Below are 24,165 nucleotides of genomic sequence, written 5' to 3' on the forward strand. Positions count from 1 at the left end.
TTCAGAGATGCGGTTGTCAAAACGAGTAGGTTTGGGCATACTGGAAGGGAGTAGACAAAGCTTTAGACAAGAGCAAAGTCTATAATCCAAAGAACAAGCAAAAATTTCAAATCTAAAACAAAACATTTTTTTTACAATATTAAAAAAACAACAGTCTTACTGTACATAGCAATAATAATTGACAGTGTGAAGATATAAAAACTCATCCTTTTTCTAAGCCTGCTTGTTCTGGCAAGTTTGGAAAAAAAACTCTAAAGTGTCACCCATACAGTGGATTCAGAAAGCATTCAGACCACTTCGCATTTTTCACATTTTGTTATGTTACAGCCTTGTGCTAAAAATTATTTAAATTATTTTTTTCCCCTACATCAAGCAACGTTCCATACCCCTGAATCTTCTTCTTTCAGCTGCTCCCGTTACGGGTTGCCATAGCAGACCATCTTCCTCCATATCTTTCTGTCCTCTACATCTTGTTCTGTTACACCCATCACTTGCATGTCCTTTCTCAAATAAAAAACTGAAATATCATACTGACATAAGTATTCAGACCCTTTACTATGACATTTAAAATTTGGCTTGGGCTACTGATCACCACTGAAATGTTTCTAGACCTTGTTTGGAGACCTCCTGTGGTCAATTCATTGGATTGGACATTATTAGGAAAGGCACACACCTGTCTATTGTGGTCCACCAGGGGGTGTACTGCTCCCCAAACCCCAACCCAGACAGGCTAAGACACAAGTTCAAAATAGCACACGTTTATTCTTCAGTGGAGAAGTGTCTTTCTCTTACTCCCCACTTCACAACACAGTACAAAGCATAAAATACAAGTAAACACAGTCGTTTCTTCTTCTTTTTCACTCTCTTCTTTGCCTCCACTCCTACTCGCAAGCTTTGTCCTCCGCCACCCGACTCTGGCTCCCTGATTGGTGGTGAGGCGGCTCCTTTTATAGCACACCTGGAAGTGCTCCGGGTGTTTCTCGACCTTCTTCCGGCTGCACTTCTGGGTGCAGCAGAAAAGGTTCCTCCAAGGACCCAGCAGCACCCCCTGGCGGCACCCACGGAGCCCAACAGGGCTGTTCCAAACTACAAGTCCTGACATGCCCTGCGGGAATCCATGGTGCTGTAGCAACCCAGGGGGTCTTCCCTCTAGTGTTTTGGGGGAGATAATGTTGTGAATATGGTCTCTCCCTCAGTCCTTCCTCCCAGCCAATGCCCCGGCTGGGTAATGCTCCTGGCCATCAGTCACACTATAGAACGTCCCACGGTTTACAATGTGTATCAGGGCAAAAACCAAGTCACAAAGTGAAAGGAATTGTCTGTAGAGTTTAGAGACAGGATTGTACCATTGGACATTCCAAAGAGCACAGTTGCCCTCCTAATTCTTAAATGGATGAAGTCTGAAACAACCATGACTCTTCCTAGAGCTAGTTGCCAAACTGAGCAATCGGAGAATAAGGGCAAAGAACATGATGGTCCGTCTGGCTGGACACTGTTGAGGAAAATGTGAACTGTGCAGAATATAGAGACATGCTTAATGAAAACTTGCTCCAAAGCACTCTGGATCCCAGAATGAGCTGAATGTACACTTTCCATAAGGACAATGACTCTAAGAACAAAGCAAATAAAGCACAGGAATGGCTTATGTACAACTCTGGTAATGTTCTTGGGTTGTGCAGAAAGAATCCAGACAAAAGAAATCAAGGAGAGGCCTGAAAATGGCTGTCCATCAACTTTTTCTATCCAACCTGACTTGTAAAGGAGTAATTTAGGGCTATGAAGCACAAAAAACCCTGTCTTAGAAGTCTGGTGTTGCATACAGTGAATTCAGAAAGTATTTACTGTAGATCCCTTCACTCTTTTCACATTTTGCTCTGTTTCAGCCTTCTGCTAAAATCATTTAAATTATTTTTTTCCCTACCCTAAGGTACACTCAATACCCCCAAATGACAAAATGAAAACAGAATTTTAGAAATGTTTTTCAAATTTATAAAAAATAAAAATTTGAAATCTCACATTGACACAAGTATTCAGATGCTTCCCTCAGTACACATTTGAATCACTTTTGGCAGCAATTACAGCTTTGACACAACAAGCTTCACACACCTGGATTTGGGGATTTTCTGCCATTTACAGTATCTCTGCCGATCCTCTCAAGCTCTGTCAGTTTAGATGGAGACAATCAGTGGACATCTATTTTGATGTCTCTTCAAAGAGGGCTTTGACTGTGCCACTGAAAAAATTCACAGAGTTGACCCTAAGACACTCCTGTGTTGTCTTAGCTTAATTGTTATAGTCATTGTTCTGCCAGAAGGGAAACCTTTGGCCAAGTCTGAGGTCCAGAGTTTTCATTAGTGATATCTCTGTACTTTTTTCTACTCGGCTATCCCTCTACTCTCACTAGTTTCTTAGTCCCTGCTGCTGAAAAACAACCCCACAGCATGATGCTGCTACCACCATGCTTCAACAATGGAATGGAATTGTGCAGGTGATGAGTGATGCCTGTTTTCCTCCAGATGTGATACTTAGATTTGAGGCCATCAGTTTAAGCTTACTTTCATCAGACCAGAGAATCCTGTTTCTCATAGTTTGAGAGGCCCCTGGGTTCCTTTTTGCAGACTCCAACCAGACTTCTATGTGCCATCTGGCCACTCTATCAAAAAGCTCAGATTAGTGGTGTGTTACAGTGGAGGTTGCCCTTCTAGAAGTTTTTCCTATATCCACCCAGGTTCTCTGTTGCTTGGATCCCTTTCTTACCATGACCCTTCACTCCTAATACAGTATTTCTGGGTAGCCAGCTCTATGAAGGGTCATGGTTTGTTCTAAACTTATTCCATTCAGGAACTATGAATGACACTTTGCTCTTAGGAACCTTCAATGCTGCAGAAATGTTTTGTAGCATTTCCCAGATCTGTGTCTCGACAAAATCCCATCACTAATCACTGCATTTGTCAGAGGGGAGCATTTTTGTCCACTGGGTGGTTTTCTTTTTTCCCTTAAGCAAAAAACAGATAAATAATAAATGTAAAATAGATGAAGGGACAATAAGTACACTTTATTTAGACTGGGGTCATAAATGAAAAGGCAACTTTCCTGAATACTTCTGTCACACGTTATTGGTAATTGCTGTCTACAGAATGTAGATATTTACCTGTCTTGCATTAGAGTCACCTGCTTTGAAGATCAGAATGTTTTCATTGGTATCTCATCAGCATGTAATATTGTGATACAGAACTACCTGTTTCTTTGAAAAATTACCCCTTTCTGGGGATATTGGTTTCTAATCAGCATATAGTGGTATATGTGCTTCATAACAGGTTTGACCAACCTAATCCACTCTCACCTCGGAGTACTACACCCTCCACCCATCCTTCTGCTGATACCAGCATAGGAGAGACATCCCCACCCACAATTACAGCAGCGCAGGTGAGCAGAGAGCTGAGGAGACTTTGTGCCAGCAAAGCAGCAGGTCCAGATGGAGTATCGCCACGACTGCTGAAGTTCTGTGTGCTGGAGCTGGGGAGTCCTCTACAGCGCATCTTCAACCTGAGCCTGGAACAGGGGAGAGTCCCGAGGCTTTGGAAACCTAGTGAGCTGAACGACTTCCAGCCTGTCGCTCTGACATCACATGTGATGAAGACCATGGAGCGGCTGCTGCTTCACCACCTGAAGCCACAGGTATGCCACGCCCTTGACCCTCTGCAGATCGCATACCAGGAGAAGGTGGGAGTGGAGGATGCCATCATCTACAGTATATGCTACACCGATCACTCTCCCACTTGGACAGAGGCAGTGGTGCTGTAAGAATTACTGTATGTTTCTAGACTTCTCTAGTGCCTTCAACACCATCCAACCTCTGCTCCTTAGGGACAAGCTGACAGAGATGGGAGTAGATTCATACCAAGTGGCATGGATCGTGGACTATCTTACAAACAGACCTCAGTATGTGCGTCTCGGGAACTGCAGGTCTGACATTGTGGTCAGCAACACAGGAGCGCCGCAGGGGACTGTACTTTCTCCGGTCCTGTTCAGCCTAGTATATACATCAGACTTCGAATACAACTCGGAGTCCTGCCACGTGCAAAAGTTCGCTGACGACACTGCTATCATGGGCTGCATCAGGAGTGGGCAAGAGGAGGAGTATAGGAACATCATCAAGGACTTTGTTAAATGGTGCGACTCAAACCACCTACACCTGAACACCAGCAAAACCAAGGAGCTGGTGGTGGATTTTAGGAGGCCAAGGCCCCTCCTGGACCCCGTGATTATCAGAGGTGACTGTGTGCAGAGGGTGCAGACCTATAAATACCTGGGAGTGCAGCTGGATGATAAATTGGACTGGACTGCCAATACGGATTCTCTGTGCAAGAGAGGACAGAGCCGGCTATACTTCCTTAGAAGGCTGGCGTCCTTTAACACCTGCAATAAGATGCTGCAGATGTTCTATCAGACAGTTGTGGCGAACGCCCTCTTCTACGCGGTGGTGTGCTGGGGAGGCAGCATTAAGAAGAAGGACGCCTCACGCCTGGACAAACTGGTGAGGAAAGCAGGCTCTATAGTAGGCATGGAGCTGGACAGTTTGACATCCGTGGCAGAACAACGGGCCCTCAGCAGGCTCCTATCAATTATGCAGAATCCACTACATCCACTAAACAGTATCATCCCCAGACAGAGGAGCAGCTTCAGCGTCAGACTGCTGTCACTGTCCTGCTCTACTGACAGACTGAGGAGATCGTTCCTCCCTCAAACTATGCGACTCTTCAGTTCCACCCGGGGGGGGGGGGGGGGTAAACATTAACATTATTCAAAGTTATTGTCTGTTTTTGCCTGCATTGTTATCAATCTTTAGTTTAATATTGTTTTTTGTATCAGTATGCTGCTGCTGGAGTATGTGAATTTCTCCTAATAAAGTATCTATCTATCTATCTATCTATCTATCTATCTATCTATCTATCTATCTATCTATCTATCTATCTATCTATCTATCTATCTATCTATCTATCTATCTATCTATCTATCTATCTATCTATCTATCTATCTATCTATCTATCTATCTATCTATCTATCTATCTATCTATCTAATAGCTGACAACAATGCTGTTGTTTAACCAATGAAAATGTATTTACAATTTTGTTAAGCAAAGGAAATTGGTATGTATCATTGTTTAATCAGTCATCATTTGATCAGAGACTGAAGCAGTTATATACTTCTGGGCAGTGGGTCGTGTGGAAAGAAATGGTCCACTGAGAGCACCATCAAGATCACTTGCACAGAGTGCAAGGACTCGCAGGCAGACAAGGGTACATGGCCAACAAGACGTGAGGCACACAGATGGTGACACTTACCTCTAGGGAGGAAGAGACAGTTTCACCAGAGAGAAGCTGTTTGTGGGTCCTGCGAGAGAGGGAAGACTCACAAAAGGACCGAGCGAAGCTGGTAGACAAGAAGTGAGGTCATCATAGCAACTCAAGGAACCCAGAAGTGAAAAAGAACGATCACTCAATGAGGGAGAGACACCAAGAAGGATTCGACAAGTTACCAAGATTTCTGTTGGGAAGAGTGTTTCAGTGGGACAGTTGGAAGATTAATTGTGGTAAATCAGTGCACAACTTGGACTTCGCACCATCAAAGGTTGTATCCTTCACTGTTATGTTTTAACTGACTTTGAGAGGGTAGATTGTGTGCTCTTTTTTTAAAAAGTTTTCACTCCTAATATTTTTAGACTTATCTACTTTAATCCTATTGGTGGATTGTCTGGCATAATATAAATTACTGTTGCTTTTCTTGAAATTGCTGCTGTATCTTTCATTTTGTGTTTACTCGCCACTCAATTTAAAGAAACCTGTGTAATGTTATCTTTAAATTAGGTTCTTAATGTTAAGATCTGATTTAATAATTTTTTACTCAAACTTCTTAGCCTGTTAAAATAATTTCAAGAGTTCCCAGATTCTTAATAAAACTGGGTGGTGTAGCCAGATATTTCAAATGTGTTTAGATAAGAATACTTGTAAGTGTGACCCATACACCCATCACATATTCCTATTCCTTTCCTAAAAATGTCCAATCAATTGAATTGAGCACAGGTGAACTCCAAACAAGGTCTAGAAACATTTCAAGGATGATCAATAGAACAGGACGCACCCACAGCAATTTTCAAGTGTCACAGTAAAGGGTCCAAATACTTGAGTGTGTGTTTTTTTAATACATTTGCAAAAATGGCATGGATGTTGTTTGATGACAGAAATGAATTTAACAAATCCTAGCAAAAGGCTGCAGCATAAAATGTATGAATTGAAATTTATCAAAGCAGTGATTCACAAATATAAGTATCTGAACAGACTTCCTTAAATCAGCTGATTCAACTAAATGGAGTGCAAAGTTTTCACTCTGCCAGACTCATTCAATCAACTTACCTGTAATGTCTTGTGCCAGATTGTCAATGCATCACGCAACCGCATTACAGAAAGGGGAATTTAATTTCAAGCTAGTCAACAAGCTTATCATTGTGCATGACTTTCCTCATTACAATTGTAACTAGACGATCAAGGCTTTTTGCACTTGGCTATTAAATATGGCCATTACTTGTGCTTGATCAGAAATTTTCCTTTGTTTAGTTTTGATTTCCACTAACCATGTAACTCACTATCATTACAATGTGTTTTAACATGTATGCAATGCCTTCTTTCTAAATGTCTCTTAAGTTTAATAGGTTTTAGGATGCAATGGACGAGGATTTCTGAGCACAAAACTCACAGTGGATAAGGGCTCAGCTTCAATAAGCAAATATGCAAATCCATACAGCAAAACTTTAGCTTGATGTTGGCATTTTCACTTTCTTTTACGTCTAATGGCTGCTCTTTGCTTTGTGTTTATTATTATGTTATCTTGAACAAACCATTCCACTCAACCTATTAGATTTGTCATTTAAAGAAAACTTGTAATCTTTCTCTTGATTTTTTTTTTGTTAAATGTGAGCCGCTATTCCATCTTGAACGTCTATAATGAATGTAACAGCGCTATCCACAAACTGGAAGAATAAAGCTGTTAAAGTAACAAGGTGCTACTGAAACACTGTTTCCCATTACACCACATTTCTTAATACGCTTTAACAGAAGACTCAAGCCACTTGAGTTGAGCCCAACTTTGTGAATCCACTGAGTTAGACCACAAGCTCCAGATGTTTTTAGGTTTTTATTGGTTCCTTTAAATAAAAGGGCTACAAATTGTTATTTTTAAAAAAATTAAAAGAATCTCATAATTTTTTTGTATGTTATAGGCATGTGCCGACACCCCACTCTCTTAGGTCTGGCAGGGTAAGCCTGTCATTAATCTGGCCGTGGACTATTGGCTTTAATATGGACAACAATCTGTAACCGTCTGAGACTCACAGCAACATAAAACAGGTTTATAAAAACCCCACCTAAACCCCGGAATCTCAAAATGCCTTAATTAGCTTAATTACTAGTTCTTGGGCAGCAAAACAATTTCCTAATACAAATTATAGCAGTGCTAGAAGAGTCAAGCTTTAAAACAAATTTTAACATTCCCGTCGTATTGTCTATTAAATAAACTTTAATTACACCGCACAAAATTTTTTTTTGAAAATTCTTACTTCCTGAAAAGTTTTTGTCGATTGTGACAGATACCTACTGGGTATGCACAAATATAGTTTTACTGCATCACGTAGGAACTCTGAGAAATAGACATTTATATGTTTACTGACAGTAACGTATTTAGTCACATTTATGTTTTGCATAAGCTATTGAATTCAACAGAATTAAAAGTGTTTTGCTCCTGATTTTCTTTTGTATTCATTGTCTGGTGCATCACGTTGCAGTGTCTAACAGTAGTCAGCAAGCATTGACGGAGTCCAGTTGCCCTGGTATCGTTTCTCCATTGTATCAATGTCCTGGTGAAATCTTTCACCGTGTTCGTCACTGACAGCACCGAGAAGTCCAAGTGTGAGTGGAGGAAGTGAATCTTGAGTGACATGTTGCACTTCAATGTCTTGTATCCTTTGAGAAGTTTGTCTACCAGCTGAATGTAGTTTGGAGCTCTGTAATTGCCCAGAAAATTGTCAATAACGTCTTTGAAGGCTTTCCAGGCAATTTTTTCCAGCTCAACTAACAGATCTTCAAACCGCTTGTCACTCATAACATGTCTGATCTGGGGGGTAACAAAAATGACCTCTTTGATCTTGGCGTCAGTTATTCTTGGGAACATCTGTCTTAAACAACGAAAACCTTCGCTTTCCTTGTTCAGTGCTTTCACGAGTCCCAGTTTTATGTGAAGAGGAGGCAAAAATATCTTTACTGGGTCGACAAGCAATTCATGTGCCACATTTTTCTGTCTTGGAACTAACTTATTACGGAGTGGCCAGTTCTGTTGAGAATAGTGCGACTCTTTGGCACAACTTTAAGATCTCCACAGATATTCCAGTTGTACCTTCTATACTGGACGTGCTTCAGCAACAGTTTCATATTCTCATACGTTTCTTTCATGTGTGCTGGATAGCCAGCAGGTACTGAAGCAGCGTTTCTCAACCTTTAAGTATATGCGAACCGAGTTTTCATAACAGTTTTAATCATGCCCCACTAGTTTTTTTTTTGAAAGGAGCCTACTAATACCAATTTGTTCTTTTTTAATTAATGATATATCATAGATGCATATTTTATTATACCTACTTAACTTTTATCGACATTTATCTAACTCTATATTTATTTTTCTAGTATCAGAATGTAGTTTAAGTTAATTTGAGTTGGTTTCAATAGATGTATTTTTCATATTTTTGATTTTTGTTTTCTTTTTTTTCACATCTTCGGGCCCCCCTTTTTGTTACTTCAAGCCCCCCTAGGGGGGCCCGCCCCACAGTTTGAAAACCACTGTACTGAAGGATAAACGTTGCCATTGTGTAGCAGAACAGCTTTCAGGCTTAACATTGATGAACTGATGAAGAGACTCCATCTTCCGGGTTGTGATCACAACCCAAGGCCGAGAACAATCCTTCAATGTCACAACAGAAACAGAGACTGATGACTTGTGCAAAAAATTTGGTTATATCATGATGTCTGCCTCGAAACACAGAAATTTTCGTACCTGTTGACAGCAAACACCATTCGTGCAGTCTCGAACCCAGCAGCTCGGCTTTTGTTTTTGACAGACCCAAATCTCTGACCAAATTGTTCAATTCAGACTGTGTTATCAGATGTGGATTGCCTGATGAGAACGGTTCAAAATCAATGTCACTGTTGGTACCCTGCATTGCAGTTTCTTCATCTGGTTCGTCTAAGGTTCAATCTTCTGGTGGTTTCGGTATTGGAAGACTGTCATCATGTGGCACGGGTCTCATTGCTGAAGGTAGATTAGGATATTCAATTGACTTCCTGTTTTTGCCAGAGAAACCAGACAAACAGAAGACAAACAGAAGTAACAGTCCGTCACATGGTCTTTCTGCTCTTACCATATCATCGGAACAGCAAATGGCATCATCTTTCGAAAGCCTCTGAGCCAGGCTCTCAGACTGACAGCACATGTCGCACAGCAAATGTGAGGTGCCTATTCCTTGTCTTGATCACCAGTTTTGCAGCCAAAATACAGATTATAAGCTTTCTTCATAAGAGCAACCATCCAACGTCTCTGAGGCACAAGTGTATATTCGCCACAGATATAGTAGAATGTATCGCGGCTGTTACGACATTGACGAGACATATCACCCGACACCAAAACGTCTATAGCATCGAGCTTACTTACTGTTTAATTGCTATAGACACTATACTTTACTATACTGATACTATACATACACACTGACTATCTATATTAACCAAATGAGCAGGATCATTGTATGCAAGCCACCTTTATAGCATGCTGAGACAGCGTCAAGCTCGTTCAGACCTGCTCAGGCATGCCCAGGATGTCAACTTCCACAGAACAGCTTCCAACCTGGCCTGATTCCATGCCTGGACATGCCCAGGCTGCACAAACCCTTGTTGATAAGTCACTTACGGGAGCGAAAATGTTTGGATACAAATATAAGAAAAAATCATGACAAAACTGAAGATTTCTCTGAAATGGTACGTGATGGGTAAATTGATGTGATATCGGTGATCAGCACCCAACAGTGTTCAGGAAGCAGAAACTTGTTGTGCAGCTATAAATAATTATTTATTTGAATGAATTCTGGTTTATCATGTTGTCAGGGAGTGGTGAGATGGTGTATCTTTGCAGGACATACAAAAATGAATTTCACTGTATTCTGTACACATGCTAATAATACTACTAAATTATTACTCAACTCATTCATTCATATTGTAGGGTTATTGTGTTTTGAATTAATAATAAAACAATGTTATTTTATTGTCTTACCTGAGTAACAGTAGCACGATATAGAAGTTGTAGCACAAATAATGGGAACAACTTGACCAAGATTTTGATGTTTTCAACGTGGGTTTCGCTATAGCAGCCTCCATTGTTCTCCTTAGCCCAATCCAACCAGCTAGTCAACTCTCCAGTTATGTAACGATAATGAAGACAACCCAGCTTCAGAGAACTCAGGAATACACCAAATGTTGAAAGTAACGACTGTCCTGGAATAAAAGCAAAGCTGTTGAGTCCACTCATTTCAAATTGACCTGTTTAATGCAATATTATTTTATATGTGATTTGAATACAGGTTTGAATACATTGATTTTCTAAATTGCTTTAAAAATCATATAAAACAAACTAAGCCTACAAAATCCTGTTTAGGAATATCAGTCCTCCGAATTGGCTATAACCTGTTTTGCACATAAAAGGGTGCTTTTTGAAAGAACTATTAAATTAGGAAACTGGTTTATGGTTTAACTCAAGCTTTTATACTCAGTTATAAATATTAAATCTTGGCTTGATCTGAAACAAAGTTAAGTTTCAGAATCTGTGAGGCAGATTTATTAACCGCTATGTTACTGAACCATTAGTTATGTCACCTTATTATAAATTACATCCATCAATTTATTTTCTAATCCCACGCATTCCAATACAGGCCTGTAGGGAGTCATTGTTTTTTCTGGTAGCAGGGGTAGGACATGTTGCAACCCTAGACGAAGCACTCGCATTTTGACATTCACTCACAATGGGCCTAAAAGACATGTCTTTTGGATTTTGGGGTCCCAGAAAAAACATCCAGTCATAAGCCGGGGATTCATGTCCAGCAAAACCATGTAAAACTTATAAATATGTTCTTGTATTGTGTTACTAGTTAAACCACAACAGAATGTGATTTCTGAGTGCTTAAATTGACTGAAGGCTATCAGTTCCAGTTAATCAAGCTCACTGTGCTGCTGCTCATTAATGGAGTAAAAGAAAGCATCACAACAAATGCAAACAGTCATAAAGAGGGTTATATTATATTATATAAATATCTGAGATTCAATTAACAACTGATTGACTGCAGGATATCCTTCATCTTGAATCTCTCTTGGAAAGGTCCCATTAAAATGAGCACATAAACTGTAAACCCTTAAGACTGAGGGGTTTAAGCTTGTGCACTCATTTGCCATTTTTTGCAATAGTAATAAAGATATGTGAAAGTTATCAGACACTTGAAAAGGACAGAATTGTTTCTGTCATATAGTCTTTAAATGACACATGTTTGAAGACCATATTGCACTGCCCTTACTAAATACTCGTTCAGTTGTGTGGTACCCAGTCTCTGGAACTGACTCCCTCTGCGTTTGTATGAGAAGCTCCATCTGTTCAGACATTCACAATTCAGCTAAAGGCCTCTCTACTGCATTCTAAACCTAACATTGTCAAGACAGCACATTTTAATTTTTGTCATTGGTTTATCCTTCCCACTATTTATATCTTGTCCTTTAGGGTTTAATGTCCATTCATTATGTACTGTACATAGAATACAAAGTCGCGCTTGCTGTGTGAAATGAGCCATATAGAGTAAATACTGTTTTTTTTTATTTGAGAAAAAAATACAATTTGCAGATAAGAGAAGAAGACAAGAAAGTGTGGGTTAATGTAAGCAATACATTATAACCTGAGAAGCAAAATGATTCCAATAATGAAGTAAAGTAATACAGAGAAAAAATGAATTACTGTACATGATAATTTTATCTTCTCGAAACTATTACAAAGTTATTTGATAAAGGCGTCCTGCAGTACATATTTTCAACAATTTGCAATGATTTTGGTGCAATTTAATCTGATATAGAAGACTGCAAATGACATATTATGTTGTGAGGTGTTAAACAGACTTTAGGGACTATGAAAGTAATGAAGTCAGCTTCCGTCTTGAACCCAGGGCTGCCGTTGTACACACCGACTACAGTGACCCTGAACTGGAGTAGAAACTGAATGGATAGCTCGATTCAGTCATCAGGCTAAACGGATGGACGAGATGAAGAATAAATTACCCAATGTTGGTACAAACTTGCCAAGTACTTGTTATATTTTTCAGATTTGCATTGATTTTATTTTAATCTTTAGGTATATTTAGTTTTTCTTTTTTGGGGAGAAAATTTTGAGTGTTAGCTCTTTTTTTGATTTGATTGCATAAAAAGTTTTTAATATATAAATTGTAGATTAATTAACTGGAACCTTTAATTATACAGTGATTCAGTGTTTTGCATTACTGCCTCACAGCTCCAGTAGACTGCCTTTGAATTCCAAATCTTGTTACTATTTGTATAGTTATTATAATCTCTCCAGGTTTGTGCAGGTTTTTCCATCAGTTATTCAGAATTTTCCCTCAGAGTCGTGTCTGTTAAAGGAATACCCCACGTAAAAATGTTTTTATATGTTACTCACCCCATGCAGTTTGAAGTGATGGCCAAGAAAAAATTTTAACCTCAAGTTTTCATGCAGAATGGAGATAAGAAAGTTTCTAATAGAATAGATGTCTATGGTGACCAGTGCTGGACAACAGCAAACAAACCCAAAACGTCCATAAAAAAACTCACATGATCGGTGTTGCAAAATCCACTTGTTAAGTTGTCCAGTCGTATGCACACCACATCCCAAACGCATCAATTTTTACTAAATTATTGTTAAATAAACAGCATTTCATGAACAAAAATGAATCAAGCTCAGATGTGCCTGAGCATTTGAACTGAAGACCAGCCTTCCTATCTCATGATTTGAAGTTTTACTTATAGATTCAAACTGAAATCAATTCATTTTAGGGGTTTCTGAACCCAAGATATTCAATTCTGCTTTCTGGTCTGTGATTTACTAGTTTATTTAAAAGTTAATAATTTTTTGCCATAATTTTTGTGTTGAGAGGTTAGTGTTTTCTGTTACTATGGCAAGTGCATAATTGGTCATGTCATTATGTGCAGATATTGTATAAATATCACCACCAGATTTTCAGTACGTGTGACTTACTTTTTGATTTTGTTATTGAACACTGCTTGTACTATTTGACTTTCGTTAGTGTTTCGGTTTTGACGATAATTTTTCTTCGATCTTCCAGCAATGACTTTGCTTTTTTGTTTCCAGACTACGACTTTCTCCTGGTTTTGTAAAAATATTCTGACCATTCCTCAAGTCAGTCATTATATTTATATTTATAGTAGTGAGCCACAACTGGAGTAGCCTCAGGAATACTTAGTAGAAGTGCGTGAAACTGCACATTTGAATGGAACTTTTGCTTGTCGAAGCATCTCAGATATTTGTGAGGCATATTGTCTTCCTGATAATGTTTTAAGTTGCTTCTCTTTAAGTTTTAATATTTAGTTTTATACATCTCAGCATCTCCGGTGGGTTGGCACCCTGCCCGGGATTGTTTCCTGCCTTGTGCCCTGTGTTGGCTGGGATTGGCTCCAGCAGACCCCTGTGACCCTGTGTTCGAATTCAGCGGGTTAGAAAATGGATGGATGGATGGACATCTCAGCATACATTTTTTGTTGATATTACATGTTAGCAAATGAATAAAGTCAGGCACATCTGAGTACTTTCCATTTTTCTTCATAAGAGTGTTTTCTGGGAGTGGTTTACCTAACAATATTTTAGTAAAAATACTTGTGTTTGTGACATTCTGAGCATACAACTGGTTGACTTGACATGTAGATTATACAACACGAGGAATGTGAGATTTTTTTTAAAATGAATACTTTTGATATTGTTTGCTGTTGTTCAATGTTGGTCACCATAGATGGTTATTATCTCAAACTTGTCACTTCTGTTCTGCATTAAAACATGAGACTACAGATTTTTCATGGCCAATACTACAAACTACATGGAATAAGTAACATAGTCAAATATATTTTTTCTGGAATATTACTTTAAGATCAGCTACAACACTTAGTGACTGCTTTTGTTTGGCTGTGTGTGTGTGTGTGGCCTGTGATGAAAGGACATCCCATTCAGAATTGTCCGTACAAGGAATTGGCCCCCACAAACCTATAATTGAATAAAGTGGGTTCAGATAATTATAGAACATTCTCGACTATTATTTAATTCTACTCACACATAACTATCAAATATTTTTAACATGCTAAGTTCAGTCCATGCAGGGATTGTAACATGCAAATACCATTGCAAATGATTGACATATCTTACCTTTCTTAGGATGAACAATTAAATTGTTGCGCACCATATGGATTGTGATTAGAGCCATCAAAACTGATGTAAAAGGAATGAGGAAGCCAAGGTTTTTGGCTATAGACTGCTGAATGTATGCAATGCCAACAAACACAACTGCAGAGTTCAGGTTTACAAGCCAGTAAAACCTTGGAAAAATGCACAATATTTGTATTAGGTTAGGGTTTATTCATAAGTATAATTTAAAACTATATTGAAATTAACTCTTGGCAAATAATTCATTTCTTTGACAGTGAATGTTTTTTGGTTAGCTTGGAAATGCATATTATTTTGTATACTTGAGATGAACATTTTGCATAGTGCTGAAAGCATGTTGCTGATGATTGAAAAAAAAGCCTTGCCATGACAAGCTAAGCCATCTTGTTTATGGAACACTTCATCACATGGAGAAGGAAAATATTTGTGTTAATTTGTATTTTTTACTCATTTTAATGAATAGTATCAGTTCATCCACATCTTCTAACTTCAACATTAACACTGCAGCGGATGGCCGGGACCCATGCCCAGCTGGGATGCCCCTTTGTCACTGGATCCAGGGGAGCAGCCATGGGAGCCACGCTATGTCCCTCTGAACCTTTGTTGGCAGCCCAGCTGGGTTGCGTTGGGGCCACTTTTGTGGAACACCGGAGCTCATCTTGGTTGGGCTCCGTGGCTTCCGCCAGGGGGAGCTGCATAGAGTTGCACAGCTTAATGAGCACAGCCATACTCGGAAGTGCAGCTGCAAGTAGGTACACGAGCACCTACAGCACTTCCGGGTGGGCTATAAGAGGAGCCTGCAGCCACTACTCAGGGCGCCAGAGTCGGGAGGAAGAGGAGGACAAAGCTGCCCTGGGAGGAGTGGAGGAAAAGAAGAGTGTGTGTTGGGTGTTTTTCTCTGGTGGTGTTTTTGGGACTGTGTTGTGCCTGTGGGGATTATGGGGAAGACGTGCCCCACAGGTGAAGAAAAAATAAAATCTTTTTGTTTATTTTGCCCATGCCTCTGGTGTCAGTCTGTGTCAGGTTGGTGCCAAAAAATTGCCTTTGCCACAACACCTTGTTGAATAGACAGTGAAGTGTTTAAAGGTACAAGAAAGAGGGTGTGCTGAAAGACACAAAATATATTGTCGGAGGAGTAAAGTTATTCAAGTAGATGTGAGCGTGAGCTAAGGGAACAGAGGAAGAAACCATGGGAAATTAAGCTAAAGGTCAAAAGCAAAGATCAAAGTGAAAACATGAATCAAACAGGCAGAGAAGGAAGATCGTTGATAATAGTTTGAAAAGTGATATTGGAACACATGAGAAAAACACACAATTATTAGGTAAAAAACAGAGCCCTAATAACCAACATCTGGTTAAAACAGAGGAGCAAACTGAAGTCAAACTAGCCTTTTTGTAACAGTCTGAAAAATATGATTGGTAAACACAAGGTGGAGGGTGGAGGGGTGGGATTGAGAGAGGGTGAGGGTGCATTCAAGTGTGTACGTTTAGGTGTATGGTAGGTAAAATATAAATTTGGATTTTATTATACAGTTACTTAATATTTTAATATAATCAACACAGCAGAGAATAAAGTCCATTGGGAATTTAAATCCCATTCAGCATTCAAGTAAGTTTATGGATATCTGTAAATATAGCAATTATACAGAGGATGTGGAGTTACGGAAGTACGTTAAGCAGCTGCCCATGTACCCGTACTGTATAGATATACGATGTATATAAGTACGTTAATTCACTTCTCCCTGGAAAAGTCCCAAAATTTCATGGGTATATGGTATGCCAAATGAATAGTCATATGTACTACTCTTTAAAGTGAAAACTACACATCTGTGAAGCACATCTATTCAGCCATTACAGCCAAATTACACAAATTAGAAGAAAAACAAATTAATGATCCATTCTATAAGAATACAGCCTGATTAAATTTAATGCAATAGCATCTCATACTGCATATCATTAGACTATTTTTGTTCATTTAATTAAATAAACACTTTTTTACGGTGCATACAGTGCCTTCAGAAAGTATTCAGACACTTTCACTTTATTACATTTGTTATGTTTCAATCTTATGCTAAAATCGTTTAAATTCAGTTTTTTCCTCATCAAACAACACTCAATACCCCAGAATGACAAAACAGGATTGTAGAACTTTTGCAAATGAATTAAAAATGAAAAAATACACTGCATTATCATACTGATATAAGTATTCAGACTCACTGCTGTGAAATTTGGCTCAGGTGCTTCTAATTCTGTTGATCATTTTTGAGATGTTTGTACACCTTCTCAGTGGTCAGTTCAATTTAGCTTACAATGTATTTCAGAGCAAAAACCAAAACAAGAGGTCAAAGGAATTGTCTGCAGAGCTTAGAAACAGGATTTTGACTAGGCAGCAAAAAAAAATTTGCAACATTGAAGATTCCCGAAGAGCATGGCTGACTCCATAATTCTAAAATAGAATATGATAATTACAACCTTGACTCTTCTTACAGTTGGCTGCTTAGCCAAACTGAGGAAATGGGTTAGAAGGGTCTTTAGTAAGGCCCAAAAACCTGATGGTCACTCTCAATGAGCTTCAAAGAACCTGGGTGGAGATGATAGAAACTTCCAGAAGGACAACTGCCGCTGTAACACTCCACTGATCTGGGCTTTATGGCAGAGTGGACATCCAAAACATAAAAGCCTGCTTGGGGTTTGAAAAAAGCTACCTAAAGAACTCTCAGATTATAAAAAACAAGATTCTGTGGTTTGATGAAACCATGTGTGGACTGTCTGGGTTCAATTCCAAGCATCATGTCTGGATGAAACCAAGCACTCCTCATCATCTGTGCAATAGCAATGGTGTGGCAGGGTGGTGGCAGCATCATGCTGTGGGGTTGTTTTTCAGAAGCAGGGACCAGGAGACAAGTCAGCTTTGAGAGAAAACTGAATGAAGCAAAATACAGACATCTCCTTAAAGAAAAACTGTTGCAGAGTTTACTGGTCCTCAGAATGTGCCGAAGGATCACCTTCAAATTGATACAGCACAAAGCAAAGACAACACAAGGTCAACTCTGTGAATGATCTTGAGTGGCCCAGGCAGAGCCCAGACTTGAACCCACCTGAACATCCATCCATCCATCCATTTTCCAACCCGCTGAATCCGAACACAGGGTCACGGGGATCTGCTGGAGCCAATCCCAGCCAACACAGGGCACATGGCAGGAAACAATCCTGGGCAGGGTGCCAACCCACCGCAGGACACACACAAACACACCCACACACCAAGCACACACTAGGGCCAATTTAGAATCGCATCTCTGAAGAAACCTGAAGATCGCTGTCCACCAATGATCTCCACCCAACCTGAAACAGCTTGAGAGTACCTGCAGAGAAGAATGGCTTAAAATCCCCAAATCCAGGTGTGCAAAGCTTATTGCACCAAACCCAAGAAGACTCCAGGCTATAATCACTGTTATAGGTGCTTCAAAATTTCTAAAATCCCATTTTTGCTTTGTCTTTCTGGGGTATTGAATTTTGTTTGATGAGGGAAAAATAAATTGAAATTATTTTAGCAAAAGGCTGCAACATAAAAAATATGAAAAAAGTGAAGGAGATCGGAATACTTTTTGAAGGCACTTTATACAATATAAAATATATGTATATATATATATATATATATATATATATACTGTACTGGCTTTATTGACACTGCTTGTCCGAAAAAGACTCTAATTTCAAAATAAAAGCAGATCTCTGAAAGGTGTTCTAAATTAAATACAAATTTAAAACACTAAATAATTGACTGAATGACTGACTGACTAATTGATCTCATAAGTATTACACAACTAAATCCTTACTTCGGCAGCCATTTAGTTTTAAACGTCACATAATTAGTTTAATGGAGATCACTGGTAACTGTAGTCAAGGGGTTTCAATTCATTGTAGTATAATTGCACCTGAAACTGGAAGGTCCATCTTGTGGTGAGCGAGTATGCAGGCTTAATCTACACAATGATGAAATAAAAATAATACAAGCAACTCCGTGAGAAGGTGATTGAAAAGCATAAGTCAGAAGATATTAATTGAATATCTCTTGGAGTCAAGTTAAGTCAATCATTAAGAAAAGGCACAGATGTAAATTTGCAAAATATAATTATTAAAAACACATTATCCCCACCATGAAGCCTGGTGGTGGCATAATCATGCTGTGAGAATGCTTCTCTCCAGTAGAATCAGGAAGGGTTGTGAGAGTGGATGGCAAAATGAATGCAGCAGTTTCCTGGAGGAAAACCAGATGTAGCCTACAAGAAACCTGCACCTAGGAGAAGATTTGTTTTCCTGCAAGACAACAACCCCAAGCATAAAGCCGAAGCTACACAAGAATGACTTAAAAATAATAATGTTAATGTCCTGGAGTGGCCAGGTCAGAGTTTAGATCTCAATTGAGAATTTGTGGCTGTATGTGAAAACGTCTGCTCAATCATGATGCCTCTGAGGCCAGACGAACTTGAGCAGTCTTGCAAAGAAGAATGGACAGAAACTGCAGTGTGCAGATTTGCAAAGCTGACAGAGACCAATGGGCCATCTTAACAGCATCATAGGCCCTTGGCAAAGTAGTGCAATGGAGCCCCTGTTTTGATAGCAAAACAGAAACATACATAAACATTAGAAACATTGTGGGCCCCTATGCTCCTGGGACCCCCAGCCAGTGCGCATTGTGCCCATACATTAAGACAGCAATAAGAGACCTGTATGCACAGACTCAAGGCTATCATGGCTGCCAAAGGCCAAAGGGGTATACAGTATAATAAATTCTGACTTGAAGGAGATGAGTACTTATGTGATCACTTTCCAGAAATCTCTTGTCACTTTGACATTAGTTAGTACTTTTTGTTGTTGCTCAGTGTTAGAAAGGGCTAACTGAATTCACTGTGATTCAATTTTCTGTAGTAAGAAAATGTGAAAACTTCGAAGGGGGTGAATACTTTATATATATATACTTCTTTCTGCAGCTCCCATTAGGGGTTGCCACAGCGGATCATCTGCTTCCATATATACATATATAGTGAGGAATGGCCAGCCATATATTCCAGCCAACACCTCCAAGCTGCCAGATGGAAGTTCCCCGAATTCCAGCAGGGCCTCATGGACCTTGTAGTTGTTACAACCAGCCCTGCTGGATACCATCGGGAACACCAGGAGATGCTGTAGGGAGGCTCAGGGAATACTACGTGCCCTATAACCCGGAAGTGCATCCTGGTCACATGGACAAAAGGAATGATGTGCTTCCGGGATGAAGAAAGAGTGGTTTTTATCCGACCCGGAAGTGCTGAGAAATCACATGGACAGGGGTTCGGGAGCACTTCCGGGTCATGGACTATAAAAGACTAGGAGAAACACCAGACAAGTGAGCTGAGCTGCGTGGAAGGGTGGAAACGTGTCTGGGAGTGGAGGATTGTTTATTGATTATTGATTGTATTATTGTAGTGTTTATGAGTATAGTGGAGTGGAGGGTGCTTGGTGCACATTATTATTATAAAATAAATAATAATTGGACTTTTATCTGGTGTCTGACGTTTGGTCTGAGGGTTCAAGGGGTCATGGGGACCTTTAAACTGTCACTATATATATATATATCCATCCATTTTCCAACCCACTGAATCCGAACAAAGGGTCACGGGGGTCTGCTGGAGCCAATCCCAGCCAACACAGGGCACAAGGCAGGAACCAAATCCCGGGCAGGGTGCCAACCCACTGCAGGACACACATAAACACACCCACACACCATATATATATATATATTCTATATATAAAACTTTTTACTGTCTATCTTTTCATCCATTACCAAACCCACTTAATTTAGGGGGTTTGAACCTATTCTGGCAGCATGAAGTGCACTGGCAGGTACTTAATGTGGTCAGGACATTCACAGTTAAAATAAGTGTTATGGTTGCAGAAGTGTGTAGAAGTGTTGCACAGCATTTACATTGTGATTTGGCCTTTAAAACAAATGGATTGAATGTTTACTAAGAAACGTCCTTCTCACCATGGAGACAGGGCTTTAGTGGGTTGTGGTAGTCAGCTTTTATGGGAAGCAACAGTAAATATAAGCTTATAAAATTTTAATAATGAAATGTATTGGTTTAAGTATACAGAGAGGGGAGTGATAAGGAAAGACAGTTTGTCATCTTAGTTGGCATGTTATAATTAAGATATAACAACAAGCTCTATATTTTAGAATATTCTCTAAAGACAGGTATTTGCATTTCCAACTTAAAAGCTGAATAAAATGTTGTGTAATTAACTTGTGAAGTTCAATCAAACAAAGACATTAGCCTCAAATTAATAATTCGGCCTGAAGCAGCACTGATAACATTTAGCTTAAGGTAGTATGTCATCTTATCCTTTAATAAGTTTACCAAATTTGCTTAGAGGATTTTAATTAACTAACCAATTAAAGAAAGACAAGAGCTCGTGCTGGTTGTAGTGCTTTAGCCTGTAGGCACTCAGGGGGCAGAGGATAGCCCTGATCCCTCCGATTCCCAGGCATGCCGACAGCAAGCCAACATAGAAAAGCATCATCTGCTCTGTCTTGGCCAGTGAATGAACAATGTGGTTGGTGTCAATGTAGAAGTCTTCAAAAGGGAAGGCAACCACTGGCAACATTGCAGTACCTGTGGAAGAGACCAGGCTTATTAAAGTGAAATATTCAAATAACAGCCCTTCATATTTCACTAGGACATCAGAATATAGTTGGCCTCTGGATCAAAGAGAGAGATAATTAACAGAAATGCAACTACATAGACCAGATATGGAACTGATCTTGTGGAAGTATCAAGTAATGTGATTTATTTCACTTTATCCCTTTTTTTGTGATTCACTGAAATTTAACTAAGCTAGAATGTAGCCAGTCCTAAAAGCTAACTTGAAGCAGCTTGCTCCTGTTGTGGTTTTTGGTAGGTGTGTCCAATTAGAAACTGTAAAAGTGGATACCCTACATGAGATATGAATGTTCAGAATGACTTAAAGTAGAACAAAACAGGAATAATTAATTAAAAGTGTATCTACCTCATAACCTAAATATTTATACATGCCTGTTTCTGTTAGTTTGGATTGAATTAACCATATTCAGTCTTTCAAAACACCTTATCTACCTTCTAGCATGTTCTATAATGACTATTCTAACAACTTGAAAGCTCTCACTTATTACCCAAAACGCAATTGATTAATGGCATACATTGATCCAATCATCTTATAATTCATTTTAAGATCATAGATAACTAATGCCTTTCAAAGAAGCATTGGATAAAAGATGGAAACCATCATAGGACCCACTAATGTACGCAATGACATTCACTCATCTGGGACAAACTTCTAATTAATCTTTGGGATGTGCAAAGAAATGTAATTTCCTCAATTGACATTAGGGGTTTATTTGGAAGTACTAAGACAGCAATATGATGGTGACTCTACTGTATGTAGAACCAGGCTTCACTTTTCTAGTTAATGTAAACTACTCCAAGAAAATGAAAGCTTATGGTAGCTTCAATCCTGTTTCACAACACAGAGTCTCAGACTCAGATATTCAAAATGGACGTGGCACCTTCCTATATATCCTGATTTCTTTGGTCGGCCCCATTTCACCACTATAACCTGCTTTTGTCTCACTTTTGTCTTGTATTCACAAGAATCTTTTTATCCTCAAGGCTCCTCTCGTCAAATGAGTTACTATTCACAATGTAAGTATCATTTGTGAAGCAGTCTGCAGGAAACTTTTCTTATTGCATCCTTTCATCATTTATTGTCATATTTTTAAATTACATTTTTTTGACAGAAAATATTTCAAATTTTTAATGTAAAAAGCCAACAGATATATAAATGTAATGTTACCGAAGGGCAAGAAATGTATCATATGTAATAAAACTTTTCTGAAACAAGACAAAAAATTGTAATTAAGTTATTATTCTTGATTGACATGCTCCATTAGAAGGGAAATTATCTTGGTAATTACTGTATGTAACTGAAAGGAAATTCATATTCTTTTATTAACTTAGATCACATAGACCAAACTATTTTTTCATTTGCCTAAAAGAGAATGGTAATAAAACTCAGGCAAACTGAAATCACCTGAAACAATCCAGTGTTTGTACTCTTAAAGATATTACCTTAATGTAATAAAGACTAATTAGCTGAAGACAAAGTACTCAAAATGTGTCCATTATGGAATTTCTCTTTGATTAGATCACTTCTTAATAGTTCTACATGACGTTAATGCATTCATTTAGAATATGCCAATATATGTAGTGAGCTAGCATTAATTAACTGTGCTAATTACTCTGTTGTTGCAGTATAATTATGGTATGAGCTGGCTATATTGCTTCTGTTTTAACCTAAGAGTTAACATATGGAGATGGTGAAGGGCTGCATCAGTGTGTGTCTGCAAAAGGAAAAAAAAGGAAAAGGTTATATCCACACTAAGACTTAATATCCGGTATACACAACACAAAAAGTTAAAACAGCTAAAAATCTGAATAGGTAAAGTTTATTATTGTTGTTTCTTCTTTAAATAATAATTATCCCATTTATTAGAAAGCTCTTAGAATACAGCATCTCCCCTCTTCACTTTGCATATGCATACATTAACACATACAAACACAGATATGTATAAATGCGCCAGACATAAAACAAGCAATGCCCACCTACAACATACAAGTAAGACGTGGGGAAGACTTTAAATAAATGTCATCAACTCTGGCTGGGTCTAACTAAATCTGTCACTTATTCTTTGCGCTTCCTTGGTTGCCTGCTCTATTGACGTGGTTTCCTTTGTAAGTGCTACAACTGTGTTTCATTTTTATGTTCTTTTATTCCTTTCTATTGAAAACTGGCTACCCTTCCTATCAATTGCTTTTCCGGACTCTTTGCTGAATGATCACATGGACCCATTTATACTCCTTGTCACAAGTTAGGTCACATTATATGGCTTCTAGTCAAACTTGATGACTGCAGTTGCTGATCTCACCTGAGGATGTCAAATTAGATGACCAAAAATGACAGGGAATGACAAACTACATGACTCTGTGACCTCTTTTAAGCACTGGTTCATATTTCCAAAGTATAACAAACTCTCCCCTTTTATTGACAGCTAATTAATATGCTACCCAATCATGCTAGGGCTATACAATACCAGTTTTTTTTTTTTTATGTTGTGGTTTATAAAACACAAAATACTGTATCAGACAGATGTGCTCTTTGCAAAGTCCAAAACACATGCTTCCTGTAATTCCTTGTGGCTGTATTGTGACTGAAAGCCCATTGGTTGTCAGCTTTAACATTTACTGAGCCTGCCTTTACGACTTAAGACAAAATCCAGTCTGTTTGGTATTAATGAGGTGACTCACAGACTGGTTGGACTGAGTCACTAGGAGACATCAAACTTCAAGGTTGGAGTTCATGGCCATGAGCTGTGACTGCCGCCTGCTTGCTAAGATTATGTGAATGCAATATGACAGGACCTTTATTCAATTCCCAAGTCTCTATTAACATCAGAAGAGCCTTAAGATGTTCTGAGGTCACTCAGATACAGGGCTGGCTGGTGGCACCTCATTGAATTACACTGC

The 24,165-nt window shown here is 39.0% G+C and overlaps 1 protein-coding gene across 1 annotated transcript in view; it reads right to left on the minus strand.

Moving 5' to 3' along the window:
• Positions 1–24,165, minus strand: part of slc15a5 (solute carrier family 15 member 5) — a 94,553-nt gene that overhangs the window by 60,716 nt on the left and 9,672 nt on the right. The window contains exons 2-4 of the mRNA XM_028796428.2: positions 20,997–21,219; positions 14,549–14,718; positions 10,364–10,584 (exon numbers count right to left, since the gene is read on the minus strand). Of these exons, the coding sequence (XP_028652261.1) occupies positions 10,364–10,584; positions 14,549–14,718; positions 20,997–21,219 (614 nt within the window). The remainder of the gene's footprint in view (positions 1–10,363; positions 10,585–14,548; positions 14,719–20,996; positions 21,220–24,165) is intronic.

The sequence above is a fragment of the Erpetoichthys calabaricus genome, chromosome 1, assembly GCF_900747795.2.
Source record: "Erpetoichthys calabaricus chromosome 1, fErpCal1.3, whole genome shotgun sequence".
Taxonomy (NCBI): domain Eukaryota; kingdom Metazoa; phylum Chordata; class Cladistia; order Polypteriformes; family Polypteridae; genus Erpetoichthys; species Erpetoichthys calabaricus.